This window comes from Furipterus horrens, unplaced genomic scaffold (assembly GCF_987537825.1).
Source record: "Furipterus horrens unplaced genomic scaffold, mFurHor1.1.pri manual_scaffold_1, whole genome shotgun sequence".
Lineage (NCBI taxonomy): Eukaryota > Metazoa > Chordata > Mammalia > Chiroptera > Furipteridae > Furipterus > Furipterus horrens.
Window position 1 is genome coordinate 3,018,506 of NW_028327171.1, and position 13,496 is coordinate 3,032,001.

At 56.1% G+C, this 13,496-nt stretch overlaps 1 protein-coding gene across 1 annotated transcript in view; it reads left to right on the forward strand.

The window, feature by feature from the left end:
- The first annotated feature begins 252 nt into the window (after positions 1 to 252).
- Positions 253 to 13,496, forward strand: part of CLIC6 (CLIC family member 6) — a 33,637-nt gene continuing 20,393 nt past the window's right edge. Inside the window, exon 1 of the mRNA XM_090288781.1 lies at positions 253 to 1,674. Coding sequence (XP_090144907.1) covers positions 583 to 1,674 — 1,092 coding nt within the window. The 5' untranslated portion in view covers positions 253 to 582. The remainder of the gene's footprint in view (positions 1,675 to 13,496) is intronic.

Sequence of the window (13,496 nt, forward strand, 5' to 3'; positions counted from 1 at the left end):
TTCTGGGGCAAAGTGGGGATTAGGAGTTTGGGTGTGGGGGTGTGTGTTTGAGGCGGAGGATTTAAATGTCTCTGGAACTTAGAGTTGTTCCAGAAAACACGCAAATGGCCAGCAGAACCGTGATCTTTTCTTTGAAATCCACAAGGCCCATGAGAAAGGCTGCCATTGGTCAGGCTCCCAGGTCACTCAAACACTCAAACAGGAGTTGGGGGGGGGGCACAAACCCCGCCCACACCCCGAGGATGGAGTTAGCACCAGGGACTTCTGGTCAACCCCAGGACGGCTGGCCAGGCGCTCAAAGGTGCCGCAGCGAAGCCGCCTGCGCGTCCAGGGTCCGGGTGGGAAGAGACGCGGAGCCGGGGAGAAGCACTAGCGTAGAGGCAGAGTCCAGGGAACTTAAACCCAGAAGGCGCGCAGTGTCTTGGGCCGAGCGGATTTCTCCGCGCGCGTCCAGCTCACCGTCCCGGAGCCGCCAAGCCCGGAGCGGAGCGTCCTCTCCGAGGGGGCCCCGCGGCCCTCGCCCGGCGCCACCTTCCCTCCGCAGCCTCGAGGGTCTTCGGCCAAGGTCAGGGATCTGCGGGCATGGCCGAGGCCACAGCGCCAGAGCGGAGCGCCGCGGGCCCCCAGGGGCCGCTGGAGGGCCCGACGCTTCTGGTGGAGAGACCTGGCGAGCCGGGGGCTGCAGGCCCGGGGGCGAAGGGGAAGGAGGAGAGCGAGGGCCCCGCGGGGACGCCCAGGGGCGAGGGGGCGGGCGCAGCCGCGACGGCCGCGCTGAAGGGGGGAGAAGACGGTGGGCCAGACGGAGGGCGCGGGGGTGAGCCGGAGCCCGGCGCGGGCGCTGACCCGGGGGCCGAGACGCTGGGCGCACGCGGAACGCAGGGCGAGGCGGAGCCCCAGGAGGGCGCCCTGGAGGACGCTCCCCCGGGAGGGGAGGAGGCGAGCAGCGCGCAGCAGGTGGAGGAGCCCGGCCCCCAGCGCGGCGCGCGGGGTGGGGCCCTGGGAGAGGCTCAGGGGGAGCCCGGGGATCCTGCGGTCCCCAAGGCGGAGGAGGAGGTAGAGCGCGGGCCCGGGGATCCAGGAAGAAGCGCGCCAGGGTCCAGCGTGCACGCCGAGGGGCCGCCGGGGGCCTGCATGGAGGCCGAGGGGCTGGCGGGAGAGGCGGCCGGGGCCCACGCGGAGCCCCGGGACCAAGGGGACTGCAGCCCCCAGCCTCAGATGGAGTCCACCGAGGCCGCAGCGGCGGAGAGTGGGGGCTGCAGCCGCGGGGAGCTTGCAGGGGAGTTTCAGGGTGCAGAGGTGGGAGCTGTGGAGGAGGCTGGCGCCTCGGGGACAGAGGAATCGGAGGAAGCAGCCCCCGGGGACTCGAGGGCAGACGCTGGCGAGGACGGGGACCAGCAGGTACCCCAGGAGGAGGTGGAGGAAACACCGGAGGGGAAGCCGGAGCGCGGCCCGGACGGGACAGGAGAGGAGGGCCCCCCCGACGGCGGCGCGGCTGGCGGGGCCATTGCGCCGACCGGGGAGCCCGGGGCCGCGGAGCTGAGCAACCACCTGGCGCAGGAGGGCAGCGCCGAGGGCGCGGACGAGCCGGCGCGCGTGAACGGCGGCGGGGAGGACGGCGAGGTGTCCGAGGAGGGTTCCCCGGGCCGGGACCATGACATCACGCTCTTCGTGAAGGTAAATCTCGTTCTCCCTGCCTCGTTCCGTGTCCCCTCCCATTCCTAGTGTGGTCTCCTGGGGTCCCAGGAGGGGTGACCAAGAACCCAGCTCTAGGTGCCCTGATCGTCCCGAGCGCTTCTGTCCGCTGGAGGGAGGCCTGGGCCTCATGAAGGAGAGCTGAGGAAGCGTTTGGGGAGGACCTGTGGGCTTGGCAGCAGAGGTCGGGGTGAACGGGGTGGGCAGCCAGGATGGGAGGCCGTGTCCCACTGTCCGTTGTCCTGAAATCCTAACTGGCCTTCTAGTCCAGAGGTTATTAAAGAATTATCTTACAAAGCCACAAGCCCAGAACGATTTCTGCCTAAGGAAGCTCTGATACTTGATGTGAAAAACACAGAGGTAGGTCATCAAGTGACAAGTACCCAGGACTCACACCCAGAGGCTCAGAGCTGCTGGCCAGGTATCCCACTTTGGTAGAACAGATAAGGGATGCCTGGGAAGACATTATTTTAAGTTACAATACTTATTGAACATTTTAACATTTGCTTTGGAAGACTGTAGAGTGCAGGTGACTTCCACAGCATCTGCCTTTAGGTCATATTTTCAACCTCACAAGAGAGCGATGATTTTGTTAAGCAACTAAGGAAGTGTTGAGTTTAAACAGGCATTTTTACAAGGCGTCAAAAGTTGGGGAGGAGGTCTGTTGCAGCTCACGGGGATCCTTGTTTAAAAAGCCCTTTGGGAAAAGACCTTTCTTTGGCCAGACTGAGAAAACGGCAGATGTATAAGAAGGTCAAGAATGCGCATTGCCTGTTGGGTCGTAATCCTTCCAAAATACTTTAGGCTTAGAAAAGCCAGTTATGATCTAAACCTCCTTGACCGAAATGTAAGCAAATTCTAATAAGCAAAAAAAAAAAAAAAAAGAAAGAAAAAGAAAAACAAAGAAAGAAACATTCCCAAAGTGATTAACATCAGGATTTCAACAACGGTTTGCGTGGCAAGCGGCTTAGGAAAGAAAAGATGTGTGTTTGTGTCTTCCCGGGCGAGAAGGTGCTGTTCTGAGCAGTTTTTAAGACCCTGGGACAGCTGGAGATTCTGTATTGGGATGCGACCTGAGGACACAACCCCCCAGACAGCCCGTAGGAGCCGGAAGCCTTTCGTGGGAGCTGGGTCAGGGCGCTGCTGCGTGTAAGAAACTGCTGTTGCCCCGGATGCCCAGCTACGCATGGCTGCGTGCTTCCGGCCCCTTGGTACACTTCTGAAATGCAGACGCTGCTTTCCAACCAGTCTCCAGGCTCCCACCCTCGGCCCTCTCCAATCTAGTGCCTTGGTGATAGACAGCAGCCTAGGACAAAGATTGGGTCATTTTGTTTCTTCGTGTGAGGTACTTCAGTTGTTTATGACGGAATTTCAGATAAATCCACACTCCTTAGTCAGGCCACAAGGCCCTGTCTGAGGTGATTCCTGCCTCCTTGGCATTGCCTGGATGTCCCTGCCCTTTGTCACCCGTGGCACTGCTATGCCAACTGTATTGAACTGCTTACTGTCCTCTGAGAGAACACATTTTCCTGCCTTGAGATTCTGACCCCTCCCCACTCCCCCCTCTCCAGGCCCCCTTATCCGTGTGTCCAAGATTCAGAGCAGGTGTCGGTGGCTCTGGGAAGTCATTCCCACCCCCGCTCTAGGCTGGGTGTCCCCCGTTGAAGTTCCACTCACACGTGACACTGCCCTCTGTGAGCGCCGTCTCCTCCCTGGATGTGTGAAACTCACCTCCCGTACATGTGGTGGAGCGCGGGTCTGGGACGCGGGGAAGGGCGCAGGGCGCAGACTGTGGTCGTCAACAGCATGGACCTCAGAGCAAGTGGGTGCCCGGATCACATCCTGGCTCTGCTGCTTGCTTGCTGTGTGACCTCGGGCAGGTTACTCGGCCTTTCTGTGCCTTTGCTGCTTGTGGGTGAAAGGGGAACACTGATAGTGCCTGCCCAGTGAGGTGGCTGGGGGGATTCAAGAATTAAGTAAAGCACTTAGGATCGGGTGTGGCTTGAAATAACCATGGTGTCAGTGGGGTTCTTCCTGTTATGTCTGCTAGCTCTCAACCTGCTCGTGCCCAGGAACAATCCCTTCCTATTTCAGCCCTGCCCTGCCTTTTTTTTTTTAAGGGCAAATCCCTCTAGCTACCTAATTACCTCCATTCCCTGGGGATAAGAATGCGAGGAAAAGTAAAAAGAAGTTGTTTTCTCAGGTTCTGCTTGGGAGTGACTTGTGCCAGCGGAGGCGGGGGTGGATGGGGGGTGTACATCACGGGCAGCTTGTCCTTTAAGGAAACAAACAACCCTCCAAACAAGGAGATTGATTTTCAAGCAACTCCTGCCTGATCCAGATTCTGAGGGTCACTTAAGATGTGTCTCCTAGAATGGCTAAGGCCTCTCCCTTTCTTCTTATCCTACAAATCATTCCCTTTAAGAACAAAACAAAAGGCCCAGAGCAAAAAAACAAAACAAAACAAAACAGAAAACAAGCAAAAAGCCTTAGACGGTTATACCTTTTGAGTTCGTAATACTTGATCTGAAATCCTTCCATCGGTTCAGAACAGGATTTCTTGGCCAGTTTTAGCCTTTTCCAGGGGCCTTCTTGGGCTCCGTTTTCTGTGCCCTCCGTTCCAAAGGGGCCGCCTGACCTCCAGGCTTCTGCAGGCGGGCCCAGGCAGGTGTGTCGTGGCGAGTTTCCTGGGCCTGCGCTGCACTGTGGCCTTCACGGAGCTGTCCTTTAGGGAGAGGGCCGCAGTGTCCTTCCAAACAGTGCCCGAGTGCACACAGTCTGAGGTTAATCAGCCCACGCCTATCATGAACTTTTACCTTTCTATGATTAAAAATAAATGTAATGGTTCCAAATATATCAGCAAGTAATTACATACAACCCAGTGATATGCAATGATGAAATCTGCTTCTCATTGTAGCCCCCTGGTGGTTGATAGTCCCCATCTCAGAGAGAATCATCATCTTATTAATTTGTGATTTGCTTTATCCTATAAGCGTGTGCGAATGCATTCTTGGATGTAAAAGAAGCAGGAGGGTAGAGAACAGGCTGGAGAAAGCTCCCTTGAATTACTGGACGGGAACTCCATTGCTGCTTCTGCTCATTTTTAGTTTTGTTTTCTCAAAGAAGTGTTAATTTGCCATCACATGATCGGGTGACCTTGCAATACATGTAGGAAGAAAGAGTCTTTTCTTTTTCACTCATGACAACAAAGGCCAGCAGCAGAACGACGTGCCGGCCTCCCGGCCACCGCCGACAGAACGCTGACGACAAGATGAAGTAGGACTTGGGCAGCCGTGAGGGTTTGGTTACTAAGGAAGCCGCACTTACAGGTGCGGTTCTCCTCGTCCCGTGTGTATACTTGGGGGGCAGGGTCCGGGGCTGGGAGGGTCTGAGATAGGGGTTTCCCGGAAAATTCCTCATGACTCAAAAAGCTCCCCTGTGACCAGTGAATGATCCTGGGCCAGAGTCTGAGCATTTCCTGCATTTGATTTCAGACACGTACATTTCACTGTTAATGTAGAGCTGCTGCTGAGCTTGGAAACTTTTTATCACCCTTGGGTTCTCCGGAGAGGTGAAGCTAAGAACGGGACAAGTGAAAGTCAGGAAAGACATGGTCTTTGAATATTTGTCACCTTGAAGTGCCTTCGCCAAACCCAGCCTGTGGCAGAACGGCAGTGGGTTGGGAAGCCTCGGGGGCCAGCATGTGATTGGCCCCTGGTAGACCAGGAGGCCGCAGGTCTCGGCGCTCATTTCACTGGGAGAAAGCAGGCTGGGACCCGTTCTGTGGGGCTCGGTCTCCCAGGAGCCGGGAAGGGGGATGTTAGTTTCCTAACCAAGCGTGGACTATGGATTCTGAAGAGGAGGGAGTAAAAGTGCGCTTCTGTGGCTCTGATTCTCTCCTCAAAATGATCGTTTTTTGTCACATGTTTTCTGCGTGTCCTGTACAACGTGTGTACAGTGACATGTTGCTTGGGGTGGAAGCTGAGGCGGAACCTCACGTGTGGCTCAGCTCTTACACACACGTGCACACATGGCCCGTGAGCACCGAGCAGAGTCCTGCGGCATCCTCACTGCCTGGTCCGGTGGTGGCCGTGGTGGGCTGTTGGTCACCGCTTTCTGGTGGGGACTGGGACACAGTGACTCGGCTAGTGAGGAGCTGGAGGCCAGACCTGTCCCCGGCTGTCCTGGCCCAGTGTCCCCGTGTGAAAGGCCAGAGCCACGCTTCTCCATGAAGGCATCCGGGCAGCAGGCTACAGAGGTTGGGACTCCTGCTGTGTCTCTCTGGGGCTGAGGGGTTGTGTGCTCCGGACTGAAATCGGTAGCTCCAGCATGAGCCCCCGCCCCTCCCAGTGGGTCCCCTTTATATCCTGGCCTTCCCGTGGCCCGCTCTTATCCATTGGGTTCACTCGGATGTTCCACCTCCGTGAGTATCTGAAGAAGCCTTCAGAACCACCACCCTGGGCCCACTAAGCACGTCAGTTAACCCTTTGATTTCAGACGCACTGACAAATAAGACCTAGCACCTGGGGACTGGGTAACACCCAAAGCTCTGAGCCCTGCGTTTGGCTCCGGCGGATCCCAGGACTCGAGATTCATCTGCTCCCTCAGTACAGGTGGGATTATCACATCCTGCGTGCCAGGCACCGTGGGAGGGTCTGGGGACACAGTGTCAGGCCAGACTGACAGGGCCCTGCCCTCACGGAGCTTATGGTCCAACACAAAGGACAGGGACCGAGCCACATGTCCTGCTGCGTGGCAGGGACCACATGGTGTGCTCACCATCTCTCTCCTGCCCTCAGCCCCTAGCACAGAACATGGCACACAGAACGGGCACCCAGTTCATGCCGACAGGGAGGGGAGGTGGGAGCTGGGAGTGAGTCGGAGGCTCTCAGGGCACAGGGCACGAGGACCTGCAGGCACAGGGGTGGTCACGAGAGAGTCACTGATTGCGTTGGGGACACACAGAGAGTGGCATCCTTTGCTCATCCCTAGTATAAACTCTTCCAGATTTTCTAAAGTAGGCCGGCTTTGCTCCAGCCGCTCTCCAAGCTCCCGTTGACAGTCAGCAAAGTTTTCTCTGAGAGTCAGGGAGGCAGATGTTCGAATCCCCTAAGGGTCTCTTCTTCCATTGTCTATTTTCTCTGCTCCTTTTCGGACAAAGTGGCGACTCATAAACTGGGCTCCGTGCCCGGGCACCGTTGCTTCCCCAGCTTCCCCCAACTTACGGAATCTGAGAGGCGAGAGAGGATGTCTGTTGCCATTTACTTTACATCTTCTGTAGTAAGTGTGAGACTGAGCACAGCCTCACGTATAAATATTTAAACACCGTTGGTCCCGATTTTCCTGTGAGTTGGCTGCTACGTTCTTTGCCCATTTTTTAAGTTGCCTTTCAGCTTATTCTTCTGGATTTTTATATCAAGAAACTTAAACCTTTGTCTGTGATGTGAGTTTCGGATATTTTTATGGGACTGCTTTGACTGTTTGTACTGGAGTAATTTATGCCTTTAGTCTTAGTAATTTCTTGTAATTGATTCACGGGAAAACAGGGCATAAGCTGGGATACACTCTTGGAAACATCACCTGCACTTGCTGGAATCTTTAAATGCTGTTTTATTTTATTTCTGTAACTTAAGTCCCGAGGGAGTGCGTCTTTCAAGTCTTGCCTTTTTCACTTTCTTTTTTCTTATTCAGGGATCAAACCCTCCACCTAGGCATGTACCCTGACTGGGAATCAAACTTGCAACCTTCCAGTTAAGGGACGATGCTCCAACCAACTGAGCCACACTGGCCAGAGCTCTCCCCTTCTTTTAATTAGCAGGTTACATTTTATCAAGTACATAGCCTTTCAGGATCAAACTGTTTTTTTACACTGTAAGAATTCCTATTCAAAACAAAGTTTAAGATGTGTAGATGCAGGAACGTTGCATGCACACACTGCTCCATCTTGGATCTTGCCTGGCCACCTATTGAATGAATTCGAGTCCTGCAAATAAAAACCGTCATGAATAGCAATCACCTGTGATGCGTGATATCAAAATATTGTCTGTGATGCTGCGTCTCCTGGACAGATGTCTAAATGCTCACAGCTTGTTGAGTGTATTAACCAAAACACAGAATGATGACAGATCCTGTTTGTAGAGGCCCAGTGGGATCTGGAAGCTCATGTTTAAGGACTGAGGGGGGAACAGAAACACGCAAGCGTTGGAGATTATCTGGGAAGATAATTTTGGATCTTTTGAGGGGCAGCTCCGTGGAGAAACGCAGACTGTGTTCATACACGAGTGTACTTCTTCGGTCCGCAAGGCTGACCCCAATCCTCCAGATGCCCGCAAGGAAACGTCATATTAAAACTTCTGATTCCAGATTTTTACGAGGTTTATGGGCTCCGGCCCCCAACTCACGGTTTCTCTTCCCCTCTGTGCTTGGTCGTCCACGTGAAGGTTGAGCCTCTGGTGTGGGGAGAGGTAAGAGCTGCCATTCCGTCTCCCATATTACGGAGTTAGAATTTGGACCCAAGTGGTGATTTAAAGCCAGCATTTACTGGCTCCCTGCCACGTGTCAGACGACATGCGTGGGGCCGGGGTTGCAGCAGCGACCAGCAGTGATGAACGCAGGTTTCTGGGAATCTTCAGCCTAGCGAGTGGCCCAGAAGGAAACCATTTAAATGCCACATTAGGAAGTAATCACCTGGAAGTAAATGCCACGGAAGGGCAGGATGGCGGTGGGCAGTGCCAACCAGGGAGTGCCAACCGAGATCTGGCTTCTAGATCTGAGAGCGTGGGCCCTGCCCTCCGCTGCGTCCCTCTCTCTTTGGAGGACGATGCTGGGCGCGCAGTGGACGGACAGGTGAATGAGGACAGTGTACAGGCACAGCCACTGGAGCAGGTGGGCGGACCCGGGTGGTCTGACGCCGTGACATAGACTTTGCAGAATGTAAACGCTATAACCCTGTCGGCTCCCTCCGGCGGGGCAGCAGCGCCTCGCCCGCCGGACTGCGGTCACGGGCCTGGCTTTCGTGTGAGCGCAGGCAGCAAGCAGCCCCGCAGGCCCCGTTCCGGCGCACGTCCTCCCTGCCTCTGTTTCTGTGGCAGAAGACTACGGTCAGGGATGTACGTGCCGACCAACGTGGGGGAGGTGACAAAGGCCGCCCAGGGGTGGTCAGCTGGTGGGTGGGCTGGTGTGAGGGCCCAGGGCGGCGTCTGGGTAGGATGTCCGGAGGGCTGGGCTTGGCTGGGACTGTCCACCGCAGCACATGTAGGTGGCCCCTGCAGCGCGGTGGCCTCAGATGGTCAGGGGACCAGGCAGAAACTGCACAGCCCTTAAGCAGGAAGAGCACAGCTCCATTCCCACCAGAGTCTGCCCGGCCCCGTGCAGTCAGCATGGTCTGGGGAACCAGACCCCGCTTCTGGATGGCACCCGTGTCCAAGGGTCTGCAGCCATCTCTCAGCCACACGCGACGGGATTTCAGGATGTGCCAAAAGGCTCTCATTTATGTATGCATCTAGTTCTTCACTCACTTGACCTGGTTTGAGGAAAGTGTAGCAGTGTCTAAAAGCCGTGGCGTTTTCTATGTTTAATACACTCAGCGACAGGCAGAGCAGTGTGTCTGCAGGACTAACCACCGCCGATCCCAAGGATGGAAAACTGCCCGCGCGCGGCCCCGTGCCTCCAGCTCACGTGCCCGGGTCGGCACTGCGACGCGGCCGCTCCGTGCGCCCTTTGACGGTCATTTCTCCGTCCTTCCTGAGAAGCAGAGGCTGCTCTCAGGAGAGAGGCCACGAGGCGACACCCCCCGGTGCCCCCTGTCTCCGAGTGTGCGTGTGCACCGTTGTCCTCAGGGTCGTGCCCTGCACAAACCCATGTGAGCGGCCGAGGAGGGGACCTGGCTGGACCCGCTCTGTCTGAGGCTTTGTGTCTGTCATTTCTAACCTTCCAGGGTTTTGGTGGGGGGTGGGGGGTGGCTAGGATGCTGCGGTGCAGGGGGAAGATCCTTATTAGGTACCCATGCAGCTCTCCCAAAGCGCGGGCCCACCTTTAACCACAGTGGGGTGCAGGGGCAAGGGGACGTCATTGCTGCCCTGGTGGTGGCCCATGGGGGGCTCTGATGGGGCCCCAAAGACACCACGTGTATACTCACTGAGCATAGCACGGCTGTCACATGCTGAAGGCCGCCCCGGACCACGATGCTGTGGATCCGGGGACCCAGGAGTACCAGGCTTTCTCCCTCAATGCGGAAAATTAATACCTTTCTGGTGCCTTTCGTGTCAGGGTCCCAGAGGCGGCAAGTTCAGAGAATCTCGGAAAGTCTTAATCTCTCCCCAACTCGGTTCCCTTTGTCTGAGCCCAGGCCGATGCCTCCAGCTCTGTTCCCAGAAGCGGCCAGACTGGGTGAAGTTCTGGGTCGACCTCAATGGCTCCTTTGTGTCATTTAATTCTCCAAACAGAGACTTCAGTGCTCAAGAAAACTCAAGTGCTGTTAACACATCAGATAGGACGGGGACACTTTTTTTTTTACCTGCGGGTTCAACCAACGAGCTGTGATTCTTCGTATCATCAACAGCAACAGTGTGGTAACACTGAGCTCCCAGTCCCCAGATCCTGGGGTTTGGGGTGCGTGATACTGCAGATGCGCTGCTCTGCCCCTCTCCGAGTGTGTATAACCCCCCTGCTTTTAGACTCCGCTAACGTTTTCTCAGGGGAGGAAAGAGCAGGTTCTATCAACGGCTGAGGAGAGCATTTCGGCACAGCCTGAAATCGCACGGTGTGTGGCTTAGAGATGGCCGCAGACCCTTTGCCGCCCTCCCGTCGAGAACCGGGGTCTGGGTCTCCTGCCGAATCTGCTGACTGTCCTGACTGCGTGAGGCCGGGCAGAATCATCCCTGCGACTGTTTTTGTAACTGGCAAGTCGTAGATCTTAATCCCTCCACCTTTTCACCAGTATCCCAACCCCCTTCCATTCCCCTGACCATCTGAGGCCACCGCGCTGCAGGGGCCACCAGCACGTGCTGCGGTGGACAGTCCCAGCCAAGCCCAGCCCTCCGGACATCCTACCCAGACCCCGCCCTGGGCCCTCACACCAGCCCACCCACCAGCTGACCACCCCTGGGCGGCCTTTGTCACCTCCCCCACGTTGGTTGGCACGTACATCCCTGACCGTAGTCTTCTGCCACAGAAACAGAGGCAGGGAGGACGTGCGCCGGAACGGGGCCTGCGGGGCTGCTTGCTGCCTGCGCTCACACGAAAGCCAGGCCCGTGACCGCAGTCCGGCGGGCGACAGGGTTATAGCGTTTACATTCTGCAAAGTCTATGTCACGGCGTCAGACCACCCGGGTCCGCCCACCTGCTCCAGTGGCTGTGCCTGTACACTGTCCTCATTCACTTGTCCGTCCACTGCGCGCCCAGCACTGTCCTCCAAAGAGAGGGGGACGCAGCAGAGGGCAGGGCCCACGCTCAGAGATGCCACGTGGAACAGAAGGCTCAGCTCGGCAAGCCTTGCCCCAGTCCCTGACGCAGAAACCGTGGGCTGTGCTAAGACAGGCGTGTGAGGCTGCTGCGCGTGGGGGCCCTGTTTGGAGGCGGTAGGCAGGTGGGGCACGGGGCTCATGTCTCTCTTCCGCTGGCGGAATCTGGGTGAGTGGAACGACAGGGTCAAGGTCAGAGGCAGGGAGCTGTTTGCAGGAGTTCAGAGGCAGGAACAGGGCGGAGGGAAGGAGGACTCTCTGCGGCCAGGCCTTGGGTTTGGAGTGCGCATTTTTTCCCTCTGAGTCACTGCTGGGACATTTAGTCACTCAGGGACGCAAACCACCGGGGTCTCTCAAAACAGGCCGCGTTATTAAGCAGGCTTTCCAGAACAAGACGGTCCTTTGTTGTGATAATTCCTTGTGAGAATTTTACAAGGAAATAAGCTTTTCATCTCCATGTAAAAGCTTCTGTTGGTATCAGGCCACATTATTAAATAAGGATTAAAAATAGCCCTGGAGTTTTGAAAGCCTAAGCCGCACGGGAGGATAAACAGCAAGTTCCATGCTGGTCCTCCGTGTACTGCCTGTGACTTGATTCCAACCAGGGTGACAAAGAACACTGACGTGACGAGGCCTTGGGCCAGCGTGTCAGGCTAAGAGCAGTTGAGTTCGATGATGAAATGACGTGGGTCGGCAACCAGCCACCTAATCCATCTGATATATTGATCGTTAGGACAGTGGGGGAGTGAACACCATCATTGTTGGGGACGTATTTAGGATTGATAGACTTTTGGAAAAGTTCGGCGCTATGTTTACAATCTCAAGATCTAGAGGATGTTTCTTAGGGTGGAGGGGTAACTAAGGATGAAGTTATTGAAGTTATTCATCAGTTCTGAGGACGGGGAAGAGCGAGAAGCACACAGACAGTGGGCCCTGCGTGGGCCTCGCGTGGCTGGGCAGCCTACACTGTGGGTCAGCCATGCCATTGAAGTCCGTGTGGGAAGTGTTACTAACTGTGCAAACTTTTATTAATTTAAGAAAAAACAGGCCGAGCTGCACTTAGGATGCATTTTTCCGTTATACGCTGACAGAAGTGGGATGCGTGATCTCTGTGTCCCTGGGGATGCTGGTACAATATCCACAAACACCCATGAGACGTGGAACTGAGGGGCCGCAGGGAAGCTTGAGGGGTTTGGCTCTTGTGCAGCGAGGAGCCTCATTCCAGGCCCTGGGTTTTGCCCAGAGCCGCTGCCCCGCTGGGTACTTGTTCCACTGGAGGGCAGGAGAGGGAGGGCAGGAGGCGGCAGGGCAGGGGCCAGCCGGGCGGCTTCCTGTCCAGTTCGTGTTCTCTCCGCCTCCGAAAAGGCAGAGAAATGGAGGAGCCTGACAGGCGGTCCACTCGTGGGCTGGTGGAGCTGGAATCACGGGCCTTTTGCCCCCCGTAGCCCCATGCAGCCTTTCCCCTTAACCTTGGCAGTCACCCCTGCACTGTAATCATGGAGAACAGGAGTCAGGCAGGGCGCCTTCTGCTTTCAGCTCGCTTCCCCGGGGACCCGCCTCCCTCGCAAGGGCAGGGTGGCCTGTCCCCGCTGTACCCCACTGGCCCCCATCCTGCCCCTCACCAAGAGGTACAGGCAGGACCCCTGAAGATTACTACCTCCCAGTGCAAGTGGAGGAAGCTGGGAGGAGGTGACGCTGAGCTGAGAGATGCTGGCCCAGAGGGTGGAGCAGAAAGATGATCAGACTCAGTAAGTGGCACAGCTCGTGACTGGGATGCGAGGAGACAGGTTTCCCTCCGTCTCCCTGTCCCCGGGGGACTCACAAGTAAGTCCCAGAATTCGAGCAGGGTTATCAAATTCTCACGGCAGCAGCGTCAGAACCTCCCCAAAGGCATGAGCTTCCTGGCATGCCTTGGCCCTTACGGAGATGGTGGAGTCAGCTCAGAGTGCATTAGGGACTGGCGCCCTCTGCCACACGGCTCCTGGTTTTCCCTCGCGTCACCTCTGTCATCCGCTTAAGTGGCTGATAACATCTTTTAGAACACTGCGCCTTTCATGGGGTGCTCCTCCCCTGATTTTGTGGTTGATTGCACATTCCTGTGAAGGTTGTCCCTTCAGCTCTTGGCAAAGAAAAGAACCTGTGGTATTATGGTTTCCGTGGGAAAATCAGTCAACGTATCAGTTCAGCTCACATCATCTTTCCCAGGAACGGAGGCCACTTCTGAAGAATGTCTTTCCTCTAAAAAGGTATCAGTCGCTGATATTTCAGAAGCAGAAGTTTTTAAAATCCATAGTCCAGGTTTTCAGAACAATGAGCCTGTGGGCCGCTTGACTCTGGCGGATT